This window comes from Lycorma delicatula, chromosome 7 (assembly GCF_047948215.1).
Source record: "Lycorma delicatula isolate Av1 chromosome 7, ASM4794821v1, whole genome shotgun sequence".
NCBI classification, from domain to species: Eukaryota; Metazoa; Arthropoda; class Insecta; order Hemiptera; family Fulgoridae; genus Lycorma; species Lycorma delicatula.
In genome coordinates, this window is record NC_134461.1 from 99,189,222 (window position 1) to 99,201,201 (window position 11,980).

An 11,980-nucleotide genomic window follows, 5' to 3' on the forward strand; every position below is an offset into this window, starting at 1 on the left:
AATATTGACAACTGCTGTACAAACATAATCACTGGTAGACATCAGCATCGTGCAGATATCAATTCAACATTAGCTAGATCAAAATCTAAAAGAAAGAATTTATCAATATGCCATAGATTGTGGATACTTAACATGCAAGTTTAATTTTCAATGTGCATTCCCTGAGAGTTTCTAGAGATAACATGTAAAAAAGAATGTAATTTATGACTCTGTGTTATTTTTTGTCCAGACTAGAAGTTTATCCAGACTAGAATGTATCTTTTTTATCAATAGATTATTACAATAAGTTTGCATTTTTACTAAATAATTCAGTAGTATGAATACATGAATTTCTTCATGGTGAAAAATTATTGCTGTCTAAGGCTGCTTGAATGTTTAATGCATATTTCATTCATTTTTAAAGTTGAAAGGGAATATATGTTTCTTATTTTTGAATTTAAACATAGATTCAGTTTACTGATCTACTTTAATCTTTTATTGGATATAAAAGAAGATAGGAAAGTATACTGAGCAAAGAAAGAGGTTACTTAAAAGCAGAATTATCTTATACTCAGGCCAATATATGACAGGAATGATCTAGATACAGAAATCTAGAGATAATTTTTGTTAACCACAACTTATAATTTGTTGTATTTGAATTACAAAGTGAGAATGTTAAGTTAATTAGAATGAATGTTGGTACTGTATACAGTACCAACCACTGCATCCAGTGGTGGTGGTGGTCCAGTAACTGCATCCAGTGGTGACAGGATACAGTATCAAGGTGTTGAGAATGTTATAAGTGATGCAGTCTGGTCTTGAAGTATCAGTCTTTTGAATAGGAAGGATTGACTCCAAATGCCACAACAGTACACACTTAATTATTATATAATGTATGATTTACCAAAAACTTCAAACTGTACAACATTAATAATATGTTCTTATTATATTGTGATTTCAGATTCAACAATTTATGGGTGAATTCATAGTGACAATTTTTTGTGCTCTAGCTCTAACTTTAACATTGGAATCTCCATTTTTGGTAATGGAGAAACTTGTTATAAAAAGAAGAGGAGGTGGAGGTATGAAAATATTGTTATCGTAAAAATATGTTAGTAATCAATTGGTTAATATCGTATGAATATTCTGGAAGTTTTCAGATATCCCATGCAGCTTTCTGGATTCAGGGCCTGTAAACAGCTGCATTCCTTGTTCGTGACATGTGAGTAAGATGTGCCTTGTACAAACTTAGGCAGACCATACCCAAGACATGTGGTGAATTGAAACCCAACCACCAAAGAACATCAGTATCCGCAAACTAGTATTCAAATTCAAATAAAAGCAACTGCTTTTATTAGGATTCGAACCTGAGAGCTCTTGAAATCAGCTGATGTAGGATGATGACTTTTCCCACTAGATCAACCAATCGATTACTAACATTTATAAATTATTGATATCAATATAATGATTTTTTTCCTATAGAAAGAAGTATAAAAATTTATTGTTTTACACATTCCATCTCAGTTTTCATGTAGTTGAAGCACACCATGAGTCTAAGGTACAAGTGTCATTAATCAGTGTTACTTTTAGTAAGTAAGAAGATTAATGTTCATTATAGCACCAGTCCTGTAATAACCAGTGTTATTGATTCTTTTTTAGATAAGTACCATGAAAATTGGTAATATCATGCTGGCACTTTCTGGAATAAAAGTTGCTAAGCCAGCTGATTTTTTATTGGGATTTAAAGGCATCAGTGTTCTGTGTATGTAGAACTGTTCATAAACGTTTTCATCTTATCACAAAATGTCAAACAAGAAAGTGAAGTGCTTAGTGGATAAATCCAAACTTTATATTATTCATACTAGCTGCAGAGGGGTGCCATAGGCACGCCCTCTGCAACTAGGCTCTCTGGGTGGGTTGCCCTGTTAGGCGGCGTCTTGTAATGGGATTATTAGGTGTCCAAACTGATTACCTCTTGTGTAAAGACATTTTGAATAGACATAAAAACATGATCTCTAAAGGATGTCACTTGTCAAATAATACAGAAAAGTTGTTCACTTGGAAGATTTTTCATTGGAGAATTACATGTGCTTGCCATATTTTCAAGACAAAAATGATAGCAGACATATTGCTTTCACAGTTTTATTTTTCTAAACTGTTGTTTAAATTTCAATGAGGTCACAGATATTTTTTTTGCAGTGGATATTGAATTTCTGTAGTTAAAATATTAATTATCATTCATTATTGAATATCACATTCGTTAGCAACCAGTTTCAATACTAAGCTGTAATTTATCAAAAGGAAAAACTTTAGCATTTTTTTTTTTTTTTAATTTGGTATGCACTATGATATAAAATTTAGCTCCAGCTTCTATTAGTTTTATTTTTACTTTACAGTATTATCTGGTAGAGAAAGAAAATTGTGAAATATTTTTAATGGATTGAAACAATGATGCCATAAGGTGATGTATTTTATTGTTTTATTTAAGGTTCAAACAATTATTATTAGGAAATTCTTATTAACTCATAGTATTTTACAGTTTATTAAAATTTTATATTATATGTTACGCACTTGTTTGAAGGAAAATATTGTCCATTAACATACATACACTACAAAGGGAGGAGGATGTAGAGCCCAGACTGTAATTCATGATTTAATGCAAGGCCTTCTGCAACAAACAGTGATAATATTATTAGTTGCAATGTAGAGTTCAAACTACTACTAGTCTTGTTAATTTTGCAAATGAATCTTCAAAAACAAAGCACATTAACTAAAATTTAATATAGATTAAAATGTTTAATTGTGGTATATGTAAATTTTAATTATAAAATATCAAGTTGATAAACACATAAAATACAGAAAAATGAAAATAAATGAATTTCTATCTATAAATATGTGCTATTTAATTACCTAACAGACTGTAATAGAAGCAGAACAAATTATCTATTTTTATGATGGAAACAACAGACATCTATAACTTTTTTTTTTTTTTTTTTTTTTTTGTCTTCAGTCATTTGACTGGTTTGATGCAGCTCTCCAAGATTCCCTATCCAGTGCTAGTCGTTTCATTTCAGTATACCCTCTACATCCTACATCCCTAACAATTTGTTTTACATACTCCAAACGTGGCCTGCCTACACAAATTTTTCCCTTCTACCTGTCCTTCCAATATTAAAGCGACTATTCCAGGATGCCTTAGTATGTGGCCTATAAGTCTGTCTCTTCTTTTAACTATATTCTTCCAAATGCTTCTTTCTTCATCTATTTGCCGCAATACCTCTTCATTTGTCACTTTATCCACCCATCTGATTTTTAACATTCTCCTATAGCACCACATTTCAAAAGCTTCTAATCTTTTCTTCTCAGATACTCCGATTGTCCAAGTTTCACTTCCATATAAAGCGACACTCCAAACATACACTTTCAAAAATCTTTTCCTGAGATTTAAATTAATTTTTGATGTAAACAAATTATATTTCTTACTGAAGGCTCGTTTAGCTTGTGCTATTCGGCATTTTATATCGCTCCTGCTTCGTCCATCTTTAGTAATTCTACTTCCCAAATAACAAAATTCTTCTACCTCCATAATCTTTTCTCCTCCTATTTTCACATTCAGTGGTCCATCTTTGTTATTTCTACTACATTTCATTACTTTTGTTTTGTTCTTGTTTATTTTCATGCGATAGTTCTTGCGTAGGACTTCATCTATGCCGTTCATTGTTTCTTCTAAATCCTTTTTACTCTCGGCTAGAATTACTATATCATCAGCAAATCGTAGCATCTTTATCTTTTCACCTTGTACTGTTACTCCGAATCTAAATTGTTCTTTAACATCATTAACTGCTAGTTCCATGTAAAGATTAAAAAGTAACGGAGATAGGGAACATCCTTGTCGGACTCCCTTTCTTATTAGGGCTTCTTTCTTATGTTCTTCAATTGTTATTGTTGCTGTTTGGTTCCTGTACATGTTAGCAATTGTTCTTCTATCTCTGTATTTGAACCCTAATTTTTTTAAAATGCTGAACATTTTATTCCAATCTACGTTATCGAAAGCCTTTTCTAGGTCTATAAACGCCAAGTATGTTGGTTTGTTTTTCTTTAATCTTCCTTCTACTATTAATCTGAGGCCTAAAATTGCTTCCCTTGTCCCTATACTTTTCCTGAAACCAAATTGGTCTTCTCCTAACACTTCTTCCACTCTCCTCTCAATTCTTCTGTATAAAATTCTAGTTAAGATTTTTGATGCATGACTAGTTAAACTAATTGTTCTGTATTCTTCACATTTATCTGCCCCTGCTTTCTTTGGTATCATAACTATAACACTTTTTTTGAAGTCTGACGGAAACTCCCCTTTTTCATAAATATTACACACCAGTTTGTATAATCTATCAATCGCTTCCTCACCTGCACTGCGCAGTAATTCTACAGGTATTCCGTCTATTCCAGGAGCCTTTCTGCCATTTAAATCTTTTAATGCTCTCTTAAATTCAGATCTCAGTATTGTTTCTCCCATTTCATCCTCCTCAACTTCCTCTTCTTCCTCTATAAAACCATTTTCTAATTCATTTCCTCCGTATAACTCTTCAATATATTCCACCCATCTATCGACTTTACCTTTCGTATTATATATTGGTGTACCATCTTTGTTTAACACATTATTAGATTTTAATTTATGTACCCCAAAATTTTCCTTAACTTTCCTGTATGCTCCGTCAATTTTACCAATGTTCATTTCTCTTTCCACTTCTGAACACTTTTCTTTAATCCACTCTTCTTTCGCCAGTTTGCATTTCCTATTTATAGCATTTCTTAATTGCCGATAGTTCCTTTTACTTTCTTCATCATTAGCATTCTTATATTTTCTACGTTCATCCATCAGCTGCAATATATCGTCTGAAACCCAAGGTTTTCTACCAGTTCTCTTTATTCCGCCTAAGTTTGCTTCTGCTGATTTAAGAATTTCCTTTTTAACATTCTCCCATTCTTCTTCTACATTTTCTACCATATCTTTTTTACTCAGACCTCTTGCGATGTCCTCCTCAAAAATCTTCTTTACCTCCTCTTCCTCAAGCTTCTCTAAATTCCACCGATTCATCTGACAACTTTTCTTCAGGTTTTTAAACCCCAATCTACATTTCATTATCACCAAATTATGGTCGCTATCAATGTCTGCTCCAGGGTAAGTTTTGCAGTCAACGAGTTGATTTCTAAATCTTTGCTTAACCATGATATAATCTATCTGATACCTTCCAGTATCGCCTGGCTTTTTCCAAGTGTATATTCTTCTATTATGATTTTTAAATTGGGTGTTGGCAATTACTAAATTATACTTCGTGCAAAACTCTATAAGTCGGTCCCCTCTTTCATTCCTTTTGCCCAGCCCGTATTCACCCACTATATTTCCTTCCTTGCCTTTTCCAATGCTTGCATTCCAATCTCCAACTATTATTAAATTTTCATCTCCCTTTACGTGTTTAATTGCTTCATCAATCTCTTCGTATACACACTCTACCTCATCATCATCATGGGCGCTTGTAGGCATATAAACGTTAACAATCGTTGTCGGTTTAGGTTTTGATTTTATCCTTATTACAATGATTCTATCGCTATGCGTTTTGAAATACTCCACTCTCCTCCCTATCTTCTTGTTCATCACGAAACCTACTCCTGCCTGCCCATTATTTGACGCTGAGTTAATTACTCTAAAATCACCTGACCAAAAGTCGCCTTCCTCTTCCCACCGAACCTCACTAATTCCTACTATATCCACATTCACCCTATCCATTTCCCTTTTTAAATTTTCTAGCCTACCAACCTTTTTTAAGCTTCTAACATTCCACGCTCCGACTCGTAGAATGTTATTTTTTAATTTTCTGGTGACCCCTTCCTTAGTAGTCCCCACCCGGAGATCCGAACGGGGGACTATTTTACCTCCGGAATATTTTACCAAGGAAGGCGCCTCCATTGTTGCTATGTGAAAATGCAGAGAGTCACATTTTCTTGGAAAAAAGCAGCTGTAGTTTTCCATTGCTTTCAGCTGCGCAGTACTCAGAGGACTGAGTGATGTTGAAACGGCCGTTTAAGTCATTGTGACTCACGCCCCTAACAACTACTGAAAGAGCTGCTGCCCTCTTTCAGGAATCATTCCTTAGTCTGGCTCTCAACAGATACCTCTCCGATATGGTTGCACCTTCGGTCCAGCTACTCTGTATCCCTGAGCACTCAAGCCCCCTCACCAACGGCAAGGTCTCATGATTCATAGAGGAGGATCTATAACTATAATTTAAAATGTTTAATTAGAATTATAATTAATTTTTCATAATAAAATTTCATTCTGAAGAAGCACAAAGATCTTTCTATCTTTTTTTATGAATGTACTTGATGATAAAAAAGGAAAAGGGGTTGGTGAAACATTTTTATTAAAAAAAAAACAACATATTTTCCTTTTATGATGCAATTCATTAAGCTATGTTTAATAATTAATAAATTATAATTTCAGTGATAGTGCCAGATAATAGCGTGAGATTAACAGGTCGACCAAGAAATGGTATGGAAGCAGATGAAAGAAGAGATCCAAATAATCCTCTACAAAGAACGGCATAAAAAAGTTAAATAGCAGGATAGTAATAAAAATAAAATCACCTTTGTAAAAAAAAAGTTTTGTAAGATAGTGTAAAATGATGTAATTAAACTAAAAAAAAATAGACATAAAAAAGTATATAGCCGTAAAAAAAACACACTTCTAGTCCTGTAAAGTATATAAATTATTAATTCTTTTTCTATTGTAAAAGTTTTTGTTTTGTATCATACATTCAGAGATGATATGGTTTATTTTTGTATCTCCTTAGTTTATTGTTATTATTTTTAAATTTTAATTAAGACATTAGACTGTACTAATTTTATTGTTTTTACTACTTCATTTCAATGTTGAGCATATAATTACTATTTTAATAATGCATTTTTAAATTAAATTCCAGTTACATACAAATAAGATTTTTAAATAAAATAAAAATTATTTTTATATTATTATTATTACATATATATATTTTTATATTATTTTTATGATTAAGTTGAATTGTGTTCATTCTATGACACAATGTTTTAAAGATAAAAAATAAAATAACTTTGGTAGTAAAGCATGCTTGACTGCTATAGTGAAAGTCCTGGGATTAATTCACAGCTAATCATTAATGTCTAATTGAAGCAAGTTAAAAAAAAATAAAAAAAATTGTTTTACTTAGGTCAGAAAAAAGTATTTTCAAAGATATTTATTTTTTATATTTGTTAAAATTAAAAATTATAATGTGAAATCTATGTTACTGGATTAAAATAGAAATAAAAATCTACTGAGAGAATAAATACACTTAATAATCAAACAGAATATTAAGTTATGTTTATAAAGTTAATTTTCTTAATATAAAATCTTTCAACCCAAGTTTTCACTGGTACTAAGTAGAAACAAGATTGTAATGTAATATGTTTACCATAGAGAGGGGATAAATTAATTTGTCACTAAATTATCTGTCACTATTTTTCTTATGGCTGCAACCCTTGCATGTTAGTGTAGTTAGAGCACTGATAAACAGTAGTGCATTTGGTTTAGTGAAGAGTAAATAATGGAAATTAGAAGGAAACCACTTTGACATTTTCTGAATTAAATTGTCTTATATTAAATTAGAAAAACTGTTCTATTATGCAGCATACTGAACAGTTTTAAGATTTGTGTCGACGTTTTTATTACTAAGTTGTTAAAAGTTCTTGTTATTTGTACAATTCTTTTTTTTTACTAACATAAAACTTGGGTTTACTTGTTAAACTGATAAGTATCTTATGAAATTGATTACAGTTTATCATATCTTCAATGTAATTTCTTCTCTTTTAACACATATAAAAATAAATAATAATAATAAAGTCAAAATAAAAATACATTAAAAAAAAGTCACAGGTATGAACGTTAATAATTACATTACTGATTCAGTTTCTATAAAACAACTTATCATTATGATTTACAACATTTTCCTATATTATATTTTTGTTACGTTTTGAGTTAAATAAAGGTTAAATAGGATGAACTATTAGTTTAATAAAAGGTTAAAAGTTATAATACTATATTGTTCTAAAGTAGTTAATTCAAAAAGTTACATTTTTATTGTGATGGCATTACTAATCGTGTAAAAAATCTCGTAAATGGTAACACTATTATAAAAAATTACAAAGACTTAAATAAGTAATACATCTGTGATGTACTAATTGTTTAAAATTTTATCTTCTACAATGTTAACTGTGCCTCTGAATTTTTCTCATAATTTCTTCTTTTTCATTGCATTAATGGTTTTAATTAGACTATATTAGAACAAATATTTTACAAATTCTTTGATTTTATAATAGAAATTCCTTTCTAAATAAACAATCAATTATTCCCAGAAAGTAAAAGATAATTCAGTTGCATCAAAAAGTCTTTCTTCTTTTTTTTGTGAAGTTTAAAACTGGTTACCTGACAAAAATCAGAATAAAAGAGTAGTTTAATTGATTCAAAATGTTTCTTATTTTTACCCTCATCAAAATTGAACAAGATTTAAGATGGCGGTTCTTACATCTTGTTAAATTTTGATGCTGAGATATCTGTTCTATAGAATGCATTGGATCACCTTTACTTTGTATGAATTAAAAAAAAAAATTAATTATTTCATATCAATCATGTCATACGCTGGATCAGTTTTTCCCTTTTGTTCTTACATGTTCATCATTACAGTATCACTTGATCTTATTTCCAGAATTTTTTAACAGCCTCAATTTCTCAACTTAAGAAATTTATTCTTCCATTCAAAGCTCATAGTTTCAACACACCGTTATGCATAACAAAAGGCATAAGAATTTTATGTTATACTCAATTTTAGATTACAGAAAAAATAATTGCTACAATTGTACATTATTTTAATATAATACAATCATTAAAAATATTAATAAAAAAATAGTTTTTTTTCATGCTGAATATATTTTTTATTATGATTCCACAATTTATTTCTTCTGTTATTTTGTTTATCTCTTACTACCTTCCTCTATAGACATATAAACTTTACCAGAATTTGTAAAATTTTGATATTTTGTAAAACTTGATACAATGTTTGTAAAATTTGATTTTATTGTACCATTCTTTATATTACATTAAAATAATTTTTATCCTATCTTAAAAGCTACTTTGTTAAAAATCATAACTGATGACATAAGATTACATAAAATTATTTTGAAACATGATGCAATCTTTATAAACATAACTGTGTATATAATGTTGGGGCTTATTAGGCTACTACCAAAATAAACTATATAAAATTTAAAAAAAACAAGATATTTAATAAAATACAAAAATAAAAAAAAATGTTGCTTTTACTTGAGTAAAAACTTTTTTTGTTGTAAAATGTCTTGCACACAGATGGCAACAGCATGCGTTACTGTTTAAAATTATCAAAGTACAAGTAGTTATAGGGTTTGGCAAAGCATGGCAATTATAAAAAAATACTATTCGTTAGTCCAAATTTTAGAATATGATATTAATATAACCTGCGCTATTTTTAATATAACTATTTTCATTTTCTTTATGAATAATTAAATATTTTATTCAAACACCTTTAGAAAATTTGGGGGAAAGAAAACAATTATGAATTTCTTTACTCTGTATTTTACAGTTTTTATTTTTTTTAATAATTTTTTCCATCATCAAAAAATAAAAAAAAAATTTATTACTGTTAAATAATAAAAAAATAATAATATTAGTTAATATAATAACATTCCAGTTTAATTATTAAAAGAAAAGAAACAAAACTAATCTATACAGGTTTACGATTATTATAATTGTGATAAAAAAATAATTATTTTATTGTATTATTATATAAGATAAATTAATTTTTTATTTATAGAATACACAGAATAAACTATGTTTGTAAATAAACAACTTAAAAAATAAATGAAATAATTTTATAACTGGTTATAGAATGAAATATTTAAAAATAAGTCTGTATAATTAATTATTGTTATAGTTAAAATGTATAAATTATATCAAGGATATATATATTTAAATTTTAATTTAATATTAGACTGTTACTATTAGTATTTATTTTAATTAACTTATTTTTGAACGTAAAAATATACAAAAAATAAAATTATTTTTTTAAATTTAATAAAAAATTTTCTTTACGTTAATCCTTTTTATGATTGTTATCAAAGGATCGCAGTTAAATCTGGCCTCCAAGTTTCCTTTGAAAAAATGCAGATCATTACAAATACTAAAGACTCTCCCAAACGTATTTAAATCAACAACGATCAAATCTCTAGTCAGGAATTCAAGTATTTTCACTGAAACAATCACGCCAAACATCTATCAAAAAGAAGCAATGAACACCTCATCCGAAATATCTTCAATAAAAATGCAACTCAATCAACGCTAAGATCCACCGGTACAAGACGAATGAATGCTTGTGTGCAGCAGAATGTCTGGGACAACTACAGAGACAGCTTTAGCATTTTTTCACCGTAGAAAAACCAAAAAAAAACTGCTCCCCAAGCTTCAAAAAATTTAAAATTTTTCCAAAAAAAAAACAGAATTATAAAAGAACCATGTTAACCAGAAAAATTATGTATAATTGAATTAAGACAATAATACTAATACAGATTTACGGAAAATTGTTTTATTGAAAAACGAAATTTACATTTTTGAAGAGCTAATGACAACGAACTTACAAAACTAAAACAATAACTACTATTTTCAGAGATAATTTAAAACAATAAACAAAACTACTACAATAATAATATTATTTTACTAATAAATAGTAAATAATATTATTTTCCAGATTCAAGGAGCCTGAATGTATTTTTGTAGGTTGTGTTTATTTTTTCGCGCTCTAGTTTTTTCTACACGATTTTTCCGCTCCTAAATTTTGCCGTCTTAGGCATTCGCCTACCTTGCCTACCACCTAGTACCGGCCCTTACCACTAACAAAACGCGAAACCCAAATAATTGAACGCCAAGAAAGAAAGCTCTGAGCGGTAGGAGGTTCAACACCGAATTCCCTACGGAAATCGCGCTGAACAGTAATTACGGACTCCTAATGCGCGAAGCGTAGAACCAAAATGATTTTTATTGTGGAGTCGCCATTTTATCTGACATTGTTCTGGTGCTACCTAGCGGTAACCGCGTGAAACTCGAGAGTTCCTCTTTCTAAAAGTACTTGTTTGATCAAAACGGATTAAAAGCTGAATAGTTATGAAATTTTAAAATCGGATGATTTTTTTAGGGACCACAGTGTAAAATGCAATAAAAAAAAAAAAAAATAAAAAAAAATAAAAAAGGCAATAACCGATTTCACTCGTGACACTTAGTTTTACAAATAATTTTGATTTCACTTTAATTTTACGATTTTGATTTTATGCTTTGGTTTCCATTACATTTATAAATTTTATAACCAATTTATATTTTTAATACAATCTATTTTTAATTAACTCTTTTTACATGATGATATTTTAATTTACCTCCGGAAATATTCAGTAATTAATGAATAATTAAATCTCTTTAATTTAACTTTATATACTTTTTTCTTTCTAAGTTAATTAAAAATAAATAATTTCTATTTTTCTTAGTATTTTTTAAAATAAGTAATTATAAACCCACCAGGTTAGTATAGCGGTAAACTCATCGTCGTAAATCAGTTGATTTCGAAGTTGAAGAAGTTCTTAGGTTCAAATCCTAATAACGGTAGTTACTTTTATTCGGATTTGAATACTAGATCGTGGATACCGGTGTTCTTTGGTGGTTGGGTTTCAATTAACCACACGTCTCAGGAGTAGTCGACCTGAGTTTGTTCAAGAATACAAATTTACCGCTACATAACACTTTTTTTTTTTTTAATCTCCGGGATCACAGTTAGGTATTGCTTCAGAGGATGAGCTGAATGATTTTTAGCGTGTGTGAAAACGCCATGCCTGACCGGGATTCGAACCTGGGACCTCT

The 11,980-nt window shown here is 29.5% G+C and overlaps 1 protein-coding gene across 2 annotated transcripts in view; it reads left to right on the forward strand.

Moving 5' to 3' along the window:
• LOC142327378 (nose resistant to fluoxetine protein 6-like) overlaps positions 1-10,132 on the forward strand; it is a 126,945-nt gene extending 116,813 nt beyond the window's left edge. For both annotated transcript variants that reach the window (XM_075370379.1, XM_075370378.1), the window contains 2 exons: positions 941-1,061; positions 6,479-10,132. In XM_075370379.1, coding sequence (XP_075226494.1) covers positions 941-1,061; positions 6,479-6,582 — 225 coding nt within the window. In that variant the 3' untranslated portion in view covers positions 6,583-10,132. The remainder of the gene's footprint in view (positions 1-940; positions 1,062-6,478) is intronic.
• The last annotated feature ends 1,848 nt before the right edge of the window (positions 10,133-11,980 follow it).